Genomic DNA, 18,501 nt, shown 5'->3' with positions numbered 1-18,501 from the left:
TCAAAAACACTCTCCAGGATGTGGTGTGTGTGAGTCAAAGTGCTAACCGCTGCGCCACCATAAAACTTAATGTTAAAATATAGTTATTTGTGTTGTTGAATTTGTCATATACTATGCTTTATAGTCTATAATTAAACATTTTAACTTAAAGTCTTTGGGATATTATTGCTAATGCTCCTGAAGTTGCCCTTGGCTCTGAGCAGGCTGGTGATCACCATTGTAGAGCAGGAACTTTTCAGGCTGTGAACCCCAAAATCACTCAGCCAACAACTCTTTCTGCGTTTACAGGGCAAATCTGGTTTGATGACGTTAGTTTGGACACTGTATTTTGATATTTGGTTTAATTTCACTAAAATAGTTTTCAATAAAAAAGACATCAATTTAAAGCTGCTCTAAACGATCCCGTTTTGCCGGTCCGGCACCGATGCATTACCAATAAGCTCCTCTAGATGCGCCACCATGTGGCCACACTCACAAACAGCAGAAGGAGACCAGCGACCACCTCCTTCACCCATTTATTATAACAGATCCATGCCCTCACCTCACAGCACACCCCTCTCCGTGTGTAGAGAGTATCCATGTGTAGAGAGTGTGTAGAGAGTAGCCATGTGTAGAGAGTGTGTAGAGAGTAGCCATGTGTAGAGAGTGTGTAGAGAGTAGCCATGTGTAGAGAGTGTGTAGAGAGTAGCCATGTGTAGAGAGTGTGTAGAGAGTATCCATGTGTAGAGTGTGTAGAGAGTATCCATGTGTAGAGTGTGTAGAGAGTATCCATGTGTAGAGAGTATCCATGTGTAGAGAGTGTGTAGAGAGTAGCCATGTGTAGAGAGTGTGTAGAGAGTAGCCATGTGTAGAGAGTGTGTAGAGAGTAGCCATGTGTAGAGAGTGTGTAGAGAGTATCCATGTGTAGAGAGTGTGTAGAGAGTATCCATGTGTAGAGAGTGTGTAGAGAGTTGCCATGTGTAGAGAGTGTGTAGAGAGTATCCATGTGTAGAGTGTGTAGAGAGTATCCATGTGTAGAGAGTGTGTAGAGAGTAGCCATGTGTAGAGCGTATGTAGAGAGTATCCGTGTGTAGAGAGTGTGCAGAGAGTATCCATGTGTAGAGAGTGTGTAGAGAGTATCCATGTGTAGAGAGTATGTAGAGAGTATCCATGTGTAGAGAGTATGTGTTGTGGATTTTCTTACTTAATAAAGCTTAAGAGAAGTTTGTCTAGTCAACATGTGAATTTATTACGCATGCGGAGATTGTGCGCTCAGACGGATCTGTGCGCAAATCTGCGGAGCAAGGTTTAGTAGCTGGTTATATACACACATACATGAAAGGCGGTACAACAGAACAAAGACATGGTGGTACATTTGGAGATGTAAATGCAAACGGCCAAGAGGCGCTTTGCCTGGGAGGAGACCATTGTCATGTGAAGTGGGCCATGTGCGCCTAGTGTCTTTCTAGGTGCGAAACGGCCCTGCCCAGGATCTTGACCAGACCCAGGATCTGGACCTTTTGTGGGGAAGGTGTTGGGTCGTCTTGGCCTATTGTCTGTCTGGGATACGGGAAGGAGAACCGGTCTAACCACACAGCAGGGAGCCAGGCCGAATGGCGCCGGTTTGGTTACTAGCTTAACTCTAACTAAACTTACCACCACAGTATGTAGAGAGTATCCGTGAGTAGAGAGTGTGTACAGAGTAGCCATGTGTAGAGAGTATGTAGAGAGTAGCCATGTGTAGAGAGTGTGTAGAGAGTAGCCATGTGTAGAGAGTGTGTAGAGAGTAGCCATGTGTAGAGAGTGTGTAGAGAGTAGCCATGTGTAGAGAGTGTGTAGAGAGTATCCATGTGTAGAGAGTGTGTAGAGAGTATCCATGTGTAGAGAGTGTGTAGAGAGTATCCATGTGTAGAGAGTGTGTAGAGAGTTGCCATGTGTAGAGAGTGTGTAGAGAGTATCCATGTGTAGAGAGTGTGTAGAGAGTATCCGTGCGTAGAGAGTAGCCATGTGTAGAGAGTGTGTAGAGAGTAGCCATGTGTAGAGAGTAGCCATGTGTAGAGAGTGTGTAGAGAGTAGCCATGTGTAGAGAGTGTGTAGAGAGTAGCCATGTGTAGAGAGTAGCCATGTGTAGAGAGTGTGTAGAGAGTAGCCATGTGTAGAGAATGTGTAGAGAGTAGCCATGTGTAGAGAGTGTGTAGAGAGTATCCATGTGTAGAGAGTGTGTAGAGAGTATCCGTGCGTAGAGAGTAGCCATGTGTAGAGAGTGTGTAGAGAGTAGCCATGTGTAGAGAGTAGCCATGTGTAGAGAGTGTGTAGAGAGTAGCCATGTGTAGAGAGTAGCCATGTGTAGAGAGTGTGTAGAGAGTAGCCATGTGTAGAGAGTAGCCATGTGTAGAGAGTGTGTAGAGAGTAGCCATGTGTAGAGAATGTGTAGAGAGTATCCATGTGTAGAGAGTGTGTAGAGAGTATCCATGTGTAGAGAGTAGCCATGTGTAGAGAGTGTGTAGAGAGTAGCCATGTGTAGAGAGTAGCCATGTGTAGAGAGTGTGTAGAGAGTAGCCATGTGTAGAGAGTAGCCATGTGTAGAGAGTGTGTAGAGAGTAGCCATGTGTAGAGAGTAGCCATGTGTAGAGAGTGTGTAGAGAGTAGCCATGTGTAGAGAATGTGTAGAGAGTAGCCATGTGTAGAGAGTGTGTAGAGAGTATCCATGTGTAGAGAATGTGTAGAAAGTAGCCATGTGTAGAGAGTGTGTAGAGAGTAGCCATGTGTAGAGAGTGTGTAGAGAGTAGCCATGTGTAGAGAGTACCTTGGTCTGTAAATAGAGGAAGCTGCTGCTCTTGTCGGCGCCTCTCGATGACTCCAGGTGGAACTGGGAGCAGCCTTCTGCTTTGGCCAGTTCAGCAGATTTCAGCACATAGTCATGGTCCACACGCACAAAGGCCTCCTGACACACAAGAAACACAAGAGGTCACTCAGAGGTCACTCAGAGGTCACTCAGAGGTCACTCAGAGGTCCCTCAGAGGTCACTCAGAGGTCACTCAGAGGTCACTCAGAGGTCCCTCAGAGGTCACTCAGAGGTCACTCAGAGGTCACTCAGAGGTCCCTCAGAGGTCACTCAGAGGTCACTCAGAGGTCACTCAGAGGTCTGAAGAGAGCCTGTGTGTCTCACAGAGGGTGCGGCTGTGGGACCATGCAGCTGTTCACCTGTCGTCATGGAGCTAGAGTGAGTGAGTGTTTCTTTGTGGTTTGAATTGCGTTCAGGTGTTGTGATCGCCTGAGCCGCTGTGGGCCGGCCTGAGCAGCTGTGGGCCGGCCTGAGCAGCTGTGGGCCGGCCTGAGCAGCTGTGGGCCGGCCTGAGCAATATGTTTTGGAGGTCGGGGAAACATTAGTACTTCCTACAGTCTCCTCTGAAACGGTGCAGCGCCTCCTGGGTTTGTCCCCGTTTCAGAGCGTGGTGTCCTGCACTGGTCAGCTTCTCCACCTCCTCCTTCCTCTTACTCCTGCGCAGCTCCCTCCACTCCACAAGTCTTTCACCATCTTTTGAAGAGCATAGCAGGCGAATATAATCCGTCTTATTCTCCAGTGAACAACATTAACCAGAACAATAGAAGGATATAAGACTTGTGTGGCTTAGCCGAGTCTTGCCTGGATACCTCCGCGAGTCTGCGTTTGTCCCTTTTTTGTTTCTTGTAGCTCCTCCACTGTGCTGCAGGTGTGAGGGGCTCTTGGTGCCTCTTCAGTGTTTCAGAAGAAAAAATGTGTATGTCTCAAATGACCTTAGCTTATAAGCTAGCGGTTTGTTTACCTATATTACTTACACTAGTATCCAGTTAAACAATGTGGAACACAGAACATACAAATGCAGTTATCAGAAAAAGGCAAAAAATGCCACAGTACCAAAGGAGAGGGACGTTGCTGCTTGTGACCAGGCCATAACCAGACAAATGTGGAACATGTTTCAAACACATTCTACACTATATAGATTAATTTTGCAGTGAAGTCATTCTGCAGATGTGGATTAGATCAAAGTTTGTGCCGCAGAGAGTGGGAAACACACAGAGGAATCAGAGCCAGGACCTGCTGCTCGCCTAAATAAAGCATCACACTCACAGCTCCGGCTTTGGCCCGAGTCGTCCCGAGGCAGCAGTATCCCACGTCATGTCCCTGAAACGCAGCCGAGAAATCCTCCAGTTTCTCAAAGTCCACCACCTCCTGCACCTGAGGGAGAGCAGAGACGATTGGAACAAAGACTTAAACCTCCGGGTGAATCGGCGATCTAACAGCCAAACATTAGGGCGCACTCACACTTGTACATCCAAACCGCCGCGCTCAGGCTCCTCTGGGGTCAGTGTCACCTGGATGTGGCCTAATAAGCTTGGTCATCATTAGGGATGCAACGATTTTCCATATTATATCGAATCGTTCCCCTTATTCTGTGGCTGCAAATGGCGGCTTTTGTAGCTCATGAAAACACACATTGAATAGATTGTTCTGAGTATTTTATCTGGTAAACTCGGGAGGAAATAAGCTGTATCAAATGTCAAAGTAATGTCAGTTGTATGTGAGTTTCTGACATGTTATTATGAATTTATTATTAGTGCTCATGCTGAGTTACTATAAAATGCAGTTGTGGAATAGGCCTATTGAATATGGCTTCCATTACTGTGCAATGATGCTAAATACAGCATTTTCAAAGGTCTAAAGAGGAAAGCGCTGGAAACCACTCCCTCCGGCCGGGCTAAAGTCCAAAAGCATGTTTGATTGTTCTCACTCAACACAAACAAACCGAGCTAAAGGGCTTTCCCAAAGATCTTTACTAACACTAGTATACTCAAGATCGGACGTGACGCTTATTAACTCGGAAAACGTGTCGGCCATCTTGTGTTCCCAGTGAGGCTAATGCTAATAGCAAGTCATATAACAAATGGAAACGCGGTTTTCATTGATAAAACGTCAGCATTTGAGGGACAGTAATAGTTTTTGATTTGTTGTATGGCTGGTAAGTCTCTGTATCTCAAATCAGACATTTTCACTCTTCTCTAAAGGATAATTGTCTCGTCATCGCACTATTTTGCACTATTCGTTCTCAAGGTTGCAAAATTCCAGGAATTTTGTGCAAATTTTTTCATGGGAATTATCAGGAATTTAAAGGGGCTATATCATGCTATTTTAGCCATTCCAAAGTTAAGTATAGGCATTTATATGAATGATTGTACCTCTACCACTATGGAGCACTCATTTTTGTGATCAATATAAGTGTTTTCTGGAGGTATTTTTCAAACCCGGAAGACACAACGCTTCGATTCAGTTAACTCCGCCCCCTCTCTCCGCACATACTTTACCGTAATATAAATAAACAGCAATAAGTGAAGATACTTCACGATGCAGTTATACGGAGTTGTCATCTCCAACACAGCTTCATAAATGGCTAACACACATGCTAATATGCTAACACACAAGCTAATATGCTAACACACAAGCTAACCCGCGTTTGGATTGACTCACCCTCTGCTCCATCGCTGTTTACATTATGGGACTCGCGTTGGTTATAAAAGTTAATCCACTTTGGTTCTGGCGAAGGTTCACCAAACATCAGAGACAGTCACAGAAAAACAATATTTTGGTGAAAGTCGCTGAATCCCGGAGAAAAAAACAGCTGAGTGGCCTCTTCTTGAAAAGGGTCGAATATAAACTCCTCGTCCTCGTAGCCAAACGCTTCTTTTTCTCCGTCCGTGACATTATCGTTAGTTAAGAATAAAAAAACAGGTGTCCAGAGTAGGTAACGAGCTCCATCTTCAGCTGCAGCACAAACATGACTGATCTGTTCAGACGCGATGTGTTTGTTTTGGCCTCAGCTGACCTGGAAGCACCTCGGGCACATCCTTTTTTTTTTTTCTTTTTTTTTTCTTTTTTATTTATTTATTTTTTTACATTTTTTACTCTTTGTTTCTCTCTTACGACAGAAATAATGAAAAAGCTGTTTTACAAATTAAAATCAGGCCGTAAGCATAGAATTAAGACATTACATTACAGACGTCGAGCACTTCCGTTCCGCTGTTACGACACAACTGAACACTCAGTCGTTCACCAGGAGAGGGAGGAGCAGCTGCTCAGAGAGCAGGATTCAGGAGGATTACTGAGAGCTGCGTGAATGAAGCCACAAACCACTCTGGGGGTGTTTTTAATAAGGAAATAGCATAACAACATGGCTAAAAGCTCCAAAAAGTCGATTTTGCATGATATAGGACCTTTAAAGGTATTACTGGGAATATATGGGAATGAATGGGAATACATTGGGAATTAACCCAACTGAAGGCTGCTTCTTTTTTTTTATTTTTAATTATTTTTATTAGCATTTTTTTTAATTTCACACAGGCAGGATTTGAGGACAGTATATTGGTCTGAAAAAAATAAGAAAGAAAAAAAATATATAATAAAAGATGTCCTCACCACTCAGGTGTCCTATCCTGTCTCTAACCCATTCTCTAAACCCTTTCCCCCTCCCACCTCCCTTCCCACCCATGATCCCTCCCCCCCCCATTTGCTAGGAGCCTGAGGAAAGCCCGTAAGGCAAGAGTCGAGAGAAAAGGAAGAAAGAGAAGAAGCAGTAGAAAATTTTAGAAAGTTTAGAAAGCAAAAGATTGGAAGAAAAAAGAAAAGGAAAGGACAGTAGAAGAGAAAATAGTAAATACATAAAAGTAAAAGGAATAAAGAGTAGAGTTAAAAACAACAGAAATACACTCACACATACATACCGTGAAGAAGGGAGGGAAAGAAGGAGGGGAAAAGATAATAATGATAAAAAAAAAATTTTTTTAATGTAAAAAAAAAAAAAAGAAAAGAAAAGAAAGGAGAAAAAAAAAGAGGGGGAAGTAAAAAAGCAGGGAAGGGAAAAGTAAATTGTGGTAAATATATTCGTGGATGAAAGGTATTGTCTTAGAAGTTATGTTTCATTTTCTCTCTCGTCATCCATGACCTCAGTATTGTGTGAAAATGCATCCTCCATGTATTTTAAGAACGGGTTCCATGTGCTGTAGAACCGTTTATGGGATCCAACAATGGAGGACCTTATTTTTTCGAGATGAACACATTGTAAAACTTCTTGCAGCCAGTTATTGATTGTTGGAGGTGCTTTATGTTTCCATTTAAGAAGAATTTGGCATTTGGCCAGCAGGGTAGTAAAGGCAATGGCACATTTTATAGTTGGTGACATATTCAAAGATGTTGGTAAACCGAACAGAGCAGTTAAAGGGTTAGCGGGTATATTCATTTCATATACTCTGGACAGTGTTAAAAAGATGTCGGACCAGTATTTGTACCGCTTTGGACAAGTCCACAACATGTGTCCGTGGTCTGCGGGTGAGTTTTTACATCTAGGACAGGCGTCCGACACATCTGGGTGCCTTTGAGCAAGTTTTGCGTTCATAAGATGTGCTCTGTTTATTACGGGGTGGCCAGCTCGTCAGAGACCAAGAGCCGAAATTTTCAACCTTGATCCTGGGGCGGTAGTTTATTGTGATTAAACAGAATGTGACCGTTATATTGTATCAAAATAAACTATGACTTTATGCCGGGCCTTTTTCTTTTTTTTGTTCAATAATTGTGTTAGATTTAATGAGGCTTACTCATTAGAATTTGATTTTTTTCTTTTTTTTAATGCTGGGGTGTGTTTGTATGTGGGGCCCTGCCCACGGAGCCCCCTTCTCTGATTCGCCCCTGGTGTGTGCGCTCAGTGCCTGCAGCTTCATTCTGACTGGACTGTGCAGAGAAGGCACTCTAGACTGCACAAAGTTCATAAACTTTAACCAGGAGCCTCTGGAGGACGCCTGAGATTCTGTTATAAGTTGCATTTGTTACAGTTACAGTCACATGTGAAAGAAAAGTCAATGACTTTGCGTATTTCTGCGTTACGATGTCGCGCTTCGCATCATCAGCTACATAAGAGCTCCGCTTTTTTCCATTTCCTAATTTTGATCTTTTTCTGTGAATAGGGCAAAATTTCATCAAATAAAAAGTAGGCTAATCAGAAACCTTAAAATCACAGAAGGTAATCCTAGTGCCACGATCTGCCTGCCTGTTGTTTAACCTACATAACACTTTGAGTGAGGCTGTACGGGCACCTTTGAGACACCGCCTCGAAAAGGAGAGAGATACGGACTCTTATTCATGTGTGTGGAGATGGAAACAGGGTCTGTAGGACTATGGTTGGATTTTTGGTCAAAGGCTGTTACAGTTTATGGGAAATATTTACCAATTCTTGGAGCCATTTCAGCCATGTTTGTTCCTCCTGCCACTGCGTGGCGCTGTGTGTGGGCTTATTGCCTGCCCTATATAAGGGGTGAGGCAGGGGCACTCAGGAGTGGCAGTGTGGAGAGCGGAAGTTTGCACAGGGCAAAGTTGGCCGCAACACCAATTATTTTGCAAAGAACCGCATTGTATTAAACATCTCCAATCATGCAAAGAGCCGCACTCTGATTGGCCAAGAGCCGCATGCGGCTCGAGGGCCCGTGTTCGCCACCCCTTCATCATTGTATTAACAGCTGTGTAGTATTACAATATTATATTGTTTAAATGCATGTTTTATAGTTTAAAAAATAATAATTTCTATCTTCTTTTTTTTTTAAACATAAATCAACTGGATCAAGTGTTCTCACTTGTGTCCTTAATAAAGATTGAATGAATGGGTAGCATAATGGGTAACATAAAATGCAAATTTCATGTTTTTAAAGCATTTGGATTTTTTCTTGAATTTCCAAAATTTCAAAAGTTCCAAAAGTTCCCATTGGAAGTTTCAGGAAAATGGTCAGAAATGTATTGGGAATTTTTAGCCCCTTTGCAACCCTATTGGTTCTACAGCTAGTGCATCCAATGTCTTACGCAAAATATTGGTGAAATGCTTTCTATTTTGGTGGCCTTGTCCTATCTAGAGTTATATTAAAGATCTTCAGATGGACAAGTGTGAGTGCAGCATAATAAAGCTTATGTCAAACATCTTTCACTGGAGGATTATTGTACATGTTTTAGGTTAATGCGAGTGTTATGCTGTGACTCACCACGGCGTCGTCAGCCTGGTCCTGCAAGTCGAGCTTGCGGCGCCCGATGAGTGTGACCTTACTGAAGAGCTTCCTCTGGAGGAGCTCCTTCAGCAGAACTCGCCCCGTCTCTCCTGAAGCGCCCAGAACAAAGCAGCTGCGCTTCTGCTGACGGAAGTCTTCCTCTAACGTCTTCAAGTCCGCCGCCATCCTGAGGAGCAGAGCAAAGCCACGTTCAGGTAATACCAGGTGTGTAATATAAACGCTTTTTGTGATACATTCTCGACATTTCCAAGCAGTTTGTAGGATATTGGTAAATACTTGATCATTTATACAACACCTTTATTAACCATTGTTAACATTAACCTCTTAACCCCTGCCTTAACTGAGTCCAGTTCTGGAATCCAATTTTTGTCACTTTTCTGCTGCATTTTTGTAGTTTTTTATTGCATTATTGTTGCTTTGCCGGCTCGTTTCTGTCATTGCTTTTTTGTCACTTTTTTGTTTCATTCCTTTGTCCCATGTCGAGGGCTGGGTACCGCTACATTTTTTTCCCGACATCATACCAGTACTTTAACGATACTCAGGTTTACAATACCGATACCGGAACGATACAATACCTTGTGAAATATTTGTCATTGCATTTCCATTACCGGTGCCAAATGATGGAATGATTTAAGCTCAGATCCAAAACTATGCTCAAGTATGAATCGGTTCAAGAAGAAATATGAAGAAAACCTTTTTTTTAGAAATTATAGATTCTAATCTAAGTGATTCGTCTCATGTGTGTGCCCTCTTTTTCATTTTTCAGATAATAGCTTACCTTGTTATTATTACTATTCATCTATTTTCTTTTGAGTTTTGAGAAACTCTATATAGGAACAGGAAATTGATGTTATTAACTGTGTTTGCAATGGGGGTGGGGTTAAATAAGCTTATTAAAACTTCTCCTCACTCCTTTTTGGTCATGTGCATTTGTGTATGTGGCTTTTCAAGACAACTGACAAGTTTGCTTTAGTCTTTTTGATTTGCAACAACCTTTATGTTTAACATTTTGTCAAGGTGTGTTGCTCACATATTCTTTTTCTTTTTCTATAGAAAGAAAGAAAGAAAGAAAGAAGCCGATCTATAATGAACAATTGCAGTGTTCCCAATACATAGAAAGATATTCTTCTCTTCTCTAATGAACCTTCGTCATTAATGTAAGACACATTAGTTTAGTCCAAATCTGTGTCCACACTAGACACTCACACATTACTGACACACACCTGGAGTATTTCAGAGGCTCGGGATCGTCCAAAAGGATTAAAGCCGCTGCGATCAGAAGAATGAAGAGTGTTAAAGTCCAGGCTGTGGCTCCCAGGAAGTTCTCTGGTAATTTCATAACAGCCTCACAGATCCAAACGAACAAACCCCGCAGAGACGAGCCTCCTCCTGCGGATGTTTACGGAAGACACGACCACTTCCGGGTTCTGCTTCGGCAGGTTTTAACCGTATTTTCCACGAAAGATGAGATTTGAAAAGGCAGCCTGTGTTTGCTTTGCCTTATCCGGACATTTCGGTTCAGGAAAATATAACGTTAGTGAAGAATGAACGAGGAAAAGGGATTAATTTAGAGTGAAGCATCTTCCGCTCATCTGTCACAGCTGTCACCGAGCGGCGCATGCGCAGGACAGATACGGGCGTGTATGAAGTGTATGTTTTTAGAATTGATTCTTTTTACTGACTGTAAAAGCTTTGTGTTAGTCTGATTAATTATATACACATTTAGAATAAAAACAAAATGAAAGGAAGTCAGCGTTATAATATGTTTTTTATTTTTTATTTTACCCAAGTTCAGAGGCTTCTTGAAAAAAACGAAAATGTAGCCAAAACCCCTACAAAAGAGCAACAAAAAAGCGACGAAATATTGATATGAAGCCACAAAAGAGTAACAGAAAAGTGACAAAAATGACTTGATGTTGTTAAAGAGTGGAACATTAAAACTAAGTTAAAGGGGCTGGATGCAAGTTGGCCATTTTATACTCTCTACTGCCATCTCGGGCTATATGTGTAACTGCACCTTCTATATTAAGCTCCTGCATGACGGCGCTTCAGACCCGAATTAACACCTTTTTGAGTGAGAGACCAATTTGACTTGGATATGGAAGACATTCTCAGAGGAACGGCGGCTGAGAACGAGCTGCCTCTAAATCATTGTTTGGAAGATATGCGGGACAAGGGAACATGTGCAAAAGCCGTTCTACAGTATATCCAGGGGAGCTATTTTTAACTCGATTTTTGCCACACTGTAGCTTTGCTCCCTGGAGGGACGTGGCGGACGCGATGCAAAAAGAAACAGGGTTCTATCTCAGTTAGTTCCAAAGTTATTGTCGATTGAAATAAACATCATGGTGTGGGACTGTTGCCTCAGGGCCTGGACCACGTGATATCATCAATAGAAAAATTAATTCACAAGTTTATCAAGATCCCCTCCTGGAATCGCCACCTTAAGATGGTGGAGGGGTTTGAGCACCTCAATGATCCTGGAGCTCTGTTGTCGGGGGCTTCGTTTCCCTGGTAGGGTCTCCCACAGGTCCTAGGTGACGGGTCAGACAAAGAGCGGTTCAAAAGCCCCTTATGAGAGACCAACAGGCCCGATCCTTCTGTAGACCCACCACCTGCAGGAGGAGCCATGGGGGCTGCAACCCGAAAATGGAAAAGGTTTTTCCTCCTTTGGATGGATGGAAGTTTATTAAGATATTTTACAGAAAGACCTGAGATGCACAACAGCGTGGAATAAGTAAGTGAACCCCTGTATTAAATATCTGCTGATACTTCTTTTGCAGCAATAACTGCTTTTCTGTAGTTACAGATCAGACGCTCACAACGATCAGGATGAATTTTGGACCATTCCTCTTTACAAAACTGCTGCAGTTCAGCGAGAATCAGGGGGTGTACTTACTTATTCCACACTCTCCTATTAGTTTAAGCAGGCACTGTTTATTCTTTCCTATGATTTTAATAAAGATCAGACCACATTTTATGAGTATTTTCGCCAGAAATGTGAGAAATTCCAAATGGTGTATCACTTTTTAGTTCAGGCAGTCAAACCCAATGTTTGGATCGATTTAAGGGATTTTTTAATCGATATTGGGCTATTCAAAGCAAAATACATTCAAATCGATGAACCTCTGAACCCCCACCTGAACTGGGCACATTTTCTCCAGTTTGGCATTACCCAAATCTAAAAGCTTTCTCGAACAAGGCCTCAAAACAGCGACAAAAAGGATGAAACAAGGATGAAAACGCACAATAAACAAAAGACAAAAACACAATTAAAGAGTGACGGAAACACAACAACAAAGAGCCACCAAAAAATGTCAAAAACGTTCCGGAAAAGCAACATTAACACAATAAAAAGCACAACAAAAAAAACAATTCAAAAGTGAAGAAAACACGACAAAAAATGTGTCAAAAAGCAAGGAAATGCAGTGAAGAAAGCAACCAAAAAATGACGAAAAAGAGACAGAAACACGACAGAAATGCTAAAACTGAACTGGAGTAAATGTGCTCGGTTAGGCGGGTGGTAAGAGGTTCATCGAAAAACTAAACCCAGCCCGACTGTTTATAACTGAAAAAGTAGCCGACACTATTAGGCTACATTTGGCCCTGTTTTTACAGCTCAATAAACCTTGTGAATGTTACTAATGATCAAATTGGAGTTAAAGTTCCGTTTAAATGTGTGGAGCAGAGTGTATTCTGTAAATAATAAAGCACCAATGTTTTCCTAATATTTCCGGATGAAACGGCGTGTCTTTGTTCCCGTCCGCCGTAAAGATTGGCCTTAAGTGCGCTCCATAAACTCATAGGAGCCCAAATGGACGGCTTGCTCCTCCGGCGTCACCGCGGGAGCCTACATTAGCGCGGAGCTGCGGACAAAGGCAATGAATTTATCAACGCCACACGGAGCGCGTCGAAAAACGGCGGCCATCGAGCGCTTGACGCGGAGACGAGTGGAGGGACGGAGCGCCTTTTCCCCGGAGGAGCCAACATGGCGGCTTTGTGGAGGCTCGGCGGGCGGCGAATTAGAGCGCGCGGCGGGAGGGCGGCCGGGGAACGTTCACCTGCGGGGCTTTTGTGCGAGGTGCGGACGGGGTCTGAGAGACGGAGAGGAGCGGCTTCGATCGGACGCTTTCAGGGCGACGCGGCGGGAGGCGGACATGCCGACAGTGGACAGCGATCGATGGAGGCGATCGATGGCGACAGGAGTGGACCGAGAGAGAGGGACTTGGAGATGCGTGAGGTCTAGCTGGCTGTGGCGTCTTCAACTTCAGTTTCTCCGCTTCAGAAAACTTTGTCGGCGCGTCTTCGTTGGTTTCAATGGTTAATGAAGGTGCTGCGGTTAAATGAAGGAGATCTCTGGTCCCGTATGGGTCGTCCAACGCATCACCACCCGTCTTCAACATTGCAAAGTGTATAGTAACCAAAGCTATAATAGTGCGTAATGTTGGCACTCATGAATTATGTTCTTACCTGAGCTTAGACGAGTTGATACGTCCCTGTCTGGTCTTTGTGCCCGTGGAAGAGCTTGGTCGCTTCTAACTTCACCCCCGTTTGGAGCTATAGGAATACATTGGGAGAGGCCAAATGCTAGCAACAGACAGGTAATGCTAGCAACCAAATGCTAGCAACAGACAGGTACGCATCAACTCATCTAAGCTCAGGTAAGAACATATCTCAGTGTGGAAAAACGGTGGCCTGTTCCTTTAAGTATGTACTGTACCTTCACCGTACAGACGATTCTCCGTTGCAACTTTAAGTTTTTGACTTTCTCCCACATCCAGGGAGGTTCGCTGTGGTGACATGGGTTTTAAACTTCTTATTTACATCCTGTGGACAGAGGAACACCAAGATCCCTGGAGATAGGCTTGTAACCAAAGACTGTATATATAATGGGCCGCTTCTCCTCACTCCTCCCCGTTTACCATAATGACCACGCCCGTGAAGGAATCATGGCGGATTTACAGACTCCCCCTCCCCAGCTCTGACGAAGTATGTTCCTAAAAAGGGCATAAGGGCGGGATTTTCACTGTAGACTCAGCCCTAGCGTGACGTTTAGCTCGCGCTGCTCCAATGCTAACAGTCCGAGCCTCATTAAGTACGACATTCTTTCGTAATTCTTCTTACGAAAACCAGCCTGGTCCCCTTAATTGTAACTAACCCAGCGTAATCACAGGAGGAATAATTAGCTCTAGATAGTTAAAAAAAAAAAAGGGACTTTAAAGTTGTTTTTAACGTGTCTAAAGTCCAATGCTTTTCAATGGGGGACCAGCGGCGATATGGAGGTCCTACAGCAATGGCGGCCCCTAGTGTTGTGGGCATATAGCAGAGCAGCCATTGCTTCTAACCTTGATGCTGTCGATGTTTGTCCTCATGTTTGTCCTCTGACAGTTATCTTGTCCTCTCTATTCTCCGAACTTAGCATGGCAGGCACAAACAATTTCTCAGTGTTTTCATCTGATTATAAGTATGTTTTTTACTAGCCTGGTTTTACAATACCCTTGTAATCAGTTCGTTTCGTACAAGGGTCTGGACCTTCACAATTGAGCTCCATTATCAGGTGGGAGGGGTGAACTCCTTTATCAACACCACTCTATCAAAACTCTATCATAACTCTATCATAACTCTATCATAACTCTGTCACAACTCTATCATAACTCTGTCATGACTCTATCATGACTCTATCATGACTCTATCATGACTCTATCATGACTCTGCCATAACTCTATCATAACTATCATGACTCTGCCATAACTCTATCATAACTATCATGACTCTATCATGACTCTATCATGACTCTGCCATAACTCTATCATAACTATCATAACTCTATCATGACTCTATCATAACTCTGCCATAACTCTATCATAACTATCATGACTCTATCATGACTATCATAACTCTATCATAACTCTATCATAACTCTATCATAACTCTATCATGACTCTATCATGACTCTATCATGACTATCATAACTCTTGGGGACATTCTTTGCTCATTCCAAGGCTTCAATAATAATTTCTGGATATTTGGGAGCCGAGCCAGAACAGATTGAAGAGCTTCCTTTACTTTTGTATTGGCCGCCATTGCCAAACTACAACCAGCAAATCGGTGCAAATGCTTGACGTCACCTACAAGCCCCGCCTCCCCCGCTCGCTGAATGGTAGGTTGAAATTCAACCGATGTAACGCGGCCACTGAGATCAGACCCAGGCGTACATGTAGGGAAATGATAATTGATTGATTGAATTACCATTTTGCTCAGGCCAGGCTAGGTTTATACTTTGCCCACAGGAAAGTTTAACGAGCATCACGTGCTTGGAACAAAGTTAATCCTCCACAATTCTGAAAGCGTGCCAACACACTTAAAGGAAGAAAACCAACACTAACTTTCTGGAGGATATGGATTTAATGCAATTACTTCAGGCGTGCCAACACCTTTGTCCATGAAACCTGTTTCAAGCACACCAACCACAAACCGTACAAAACCAAAGCTTTACTAAATACAGCATGAGCCTGCTTTGAAGGTTAAATCCCCCAATCTATGGATGAAAGTTCAGTAAATAAGGAACTTTTCTGTGTTGCCGGTGAAAGTTCAGGTTCTGTGAAAACTGGACCTGAATCATTTTTTTTTTGCTGCAGTCTGACTGTGGCAGTATGTTTGCAGGCGGGCACTGCCACTTTTAGTTTTGATGATGATTGGTTGTGCGTGCCAGCAGTCTCCTGTGTATTGGTTGACCTCTTCCTGTACACCCGGTCTCCCGTTTGGTGGTTGCTGCTCCTCGTCGCTCTCGGTTGCAGGCAGTATCGATATTTGGATGGTAAATTTGAGAACTGAAGTTGGTGTTAACTAGGTCCTGTTAATGTTTAGTCTGTTGCAGCACCGTCAGGGGTCAGCGTTCCCCATAAACGACCGTGCTAGTCGCTGAGTGGAACGGCTGCAGTTGACTCGGGCCTCATTGTCAAAGCCCCGAGCCATGCAAATGCCCTGCTCAGAGGCCTTTGGTCAAGGAGTGGTCGTCACTGGCCTTTCTGTCCTTTTTGTTTGGTCATCCCGTCACTGGAAGCTTGTGTGGAGCTTCGTGGGTGTGAGAGCAACACCTCTACTGATGGACTGTGGTGACCTACAGTAACTGAAGCCTGGACTAAGCACTCAAAATCAAACTGTGAGATGAACTACGGTCAACAATGTTTTCAACGAAATGTAAAATAAATAAAAGTATTCTCTTCTAATGCATCAACATCAACCCCAGGTGCTTTACTGGTGCTGGCCATCAGACACTTCAGAGCTATGCCGTCAAATAGAGGAGTCAAAGCTCCGCTGCCGTGGGACGCTCTGAGTCTGATCTGACCGAGGTTCAGCTGCTGTTCGCCCTGATCTCACTAATGGAGCTAATCCACACTCAGGCACTCTCCCGGGAGCTACATACACCCCCCCCCCCCCCCCCCCCCCACCTCGTGCACGCCCTGCCTCTCGTGCACGCCCGCTCGGTTGATTGGAACACAAAGGGAGCAGATTGTTGTGTCAGGAACCATTACAGAAGCATCAGCAACACCAGCGCTGCAAACCTCTCGGAAACTCTTCTTTTTTCATTTGATTCAGAATGCTCCGATGAGACTGCAGTCTAGAGCCTAGACTTATTCATTCACAAATACATGTTTGGTATCCATGTGTAGCATGAAAGGCTGTGACCGAGATGACGCTGTAATCCAAATATGGTCATTTCCTTTGTGGGAGACAGCAGCGGCTAAAGACGGAGAAATATACACAGGGCGCATGTGCAGACAAAGGGACTAAACTTTAGGGCTGTTTCCATTCCACTCCTTAACAACATCTGACCTTTAGTCGCTCCATAAGACTCCACACTTTACAGTCTTTGGAAGGTTTTTTTGATACAAGGATTTTTACAGAGCTACATACATTTACAATACGTTGGGGCTGTTTTCGCCTTAAAAGTCCGATTGAGGAGCGTGTTTCCTGTTTGGGTCTGATCTGTATCGGTTTCAGCTCAGGCCGATTAGCCTCCGAGACAAAGGGCTCGTCAGCGGATTATGGGTGGATTATGGGCCGATTATGAGGGCTTTGTGGAGCCGCACAGCAGCGAGCTCTGGCCACATCTGCACGGCCGGCCTCCTGCCCAGAGCGCACACATCTGGGGTCAGCTTTGGCTAAGTTTTAAAGGAACTTTGAAGGGACTGTGTCGTCAGTGTGTTCTTCTGTGGAATGCTGGCTAATATTTGTTAATAACGGACTCTCAAAGTTGGTTGAGACATCAACAAAGTGAAGGGTTAAAGTGAGAAAGAACTTTCATGTCGCACGTTTAAGCCAATGGTCTGTGACGGATCGATTCCATTTGAAAAGAGGAAGTGACCTCTTATCGCCTGGTTCAAAGGCCTGTGACTCTCCAAGCTTACATCTCTGATGGCACGAGTCCATCCGAGTTATGACACTGTTAAAACATTTCTGCCGCATCGAGCTGTGCATAGTCATGGCAACGAATAATGACCAACATCAAGCACACCCATTGGAATATTGTGTCTGAATGTCCACACTATTCCCTACATAGTGCACTTTATGAATAAACTAGCTGAATTTATTATACGGCTCTTCACAATGAAAGTAGAACGCTCCATTGATTTGAATGGGATTTCCCAACGTTCTACCGGTCATTATTTTCTGATAGAGGACCTCTGAAAGAAATAATGACCGCTGACAATGGCAACGGAGTTTGTGCTTGTAATACAGGTCTTTCACATCACTCCGCACGTACGTAGTAGCGGACACTGTCTCTGTCCCCGTCACTGTGAGAGAAGTTGGGGGAATCGCTTGTGAAGTTAACGTGAGTCTGACTTTCAACTTACCCAGAGATTCACCACCATTCCTCCAACTGCACCTTCAACTAAGTAGCTAGGCTAGCTACTAGCCTTGCCGCTTCTAGCCTAGGCAAACATTGCCAAGGAACGCGCAAACATTTGGGAACTATTTGCCACGGAAGTCATTAAATAAACCTTTGGGCCTTCATAAAAGTGTATGAAGTTTATGTTGTGTGTGTTCAGTTGGCAAATGGCCCCTTCAGGGCGAAACAAAAATAAGTACCGATTCGCGCTGTCAGTGCTTATTTTACCGATAATGACCTGCGTTCTATACATTATCCCTTACATAAACTGTTACGGTTACAGGTGGCTAATGTTAGCTCTGGCCTTTAGCTCGAGCTGTTAAATGACCGATAGTTTCCTCTCTCATGCAAAAAGGCAATAATCCAAGCCGTTTTCTTCATTAATTCTGACTATTATCTATTCATAATTCCACTGTCTCTTGAATTTGTCTTTATCGCCGACACGCGGCGAGGAGAGAGCTGTGGTCACATGTCTGAATAACAGGTCAGTGACTATATAGTCGATGTGACCAGGTGGCTAGACATTGTTTTCAGGTCTTTCACTGCTATGA

The 18,501-nt window shown here is 43.7% G+C and overlaps 2 protein-coding genes across 3 annotated transcripts in view; one reads left to right on the top strand and one right to left on the bottom strand.

Moving 5' to 3' along the window:
* The window catches only part of htatip2 (HIV-1 Tat interactive protein 2), an 82,626-nt gene extending 71,961 nt beyond the window's left edge, over window positions 1–10,665 (bottom strand). For both annotated transcript variants that reach the window (XM_079555132.1, XM_079555131.1), the window contains exons 1-4: window positions 10,281–10,665; window positions 9,034–9,223; window positions 4,091–4,198; window positions 2,786–2,923 (exon numbers count right to left, since the gene is read on the bottom strand). In XM_079555132.1, the coding sequence (XP_079411258.1) occupies window positions 2,786–2,923; window positions 4,091–4,198; window positions 9,034–9,223; window positions 10,281–10,396 (552 nt within the window). In that variant the 5' untranslated portion in view covers window positions 10,397–10,665. The remainder of the gene's footprint in view (window positions 1–2,785; window positions 2,924–4,090; window positions 4,199–9,033; window positions 9,224–10,280) is intronic.
* tmem208 (transmembrane protein 208) overlaps window positions 1–18,501 on the top strand; it is a 381,758-nt gene that overhangs the window by 296,882 nt on the left and 66,375 nt on the right. The window lies entirely within an intron of this gene.

This window comes from Gobius niger (genome assembly GCF_951799975.1).
Source record: "Gobius niger genome assembly, chromosome: 4".
NCBI lineage: Eukaryota > Metazoa > Chordata > Actinopteri > Gobiiformes > Gobiidae > Gobius > Gobius niger.
Note: the sequence above shows the minus strand (reverse complement) of the source record. Positions and strands in the feature narration are given on the sequence as shown.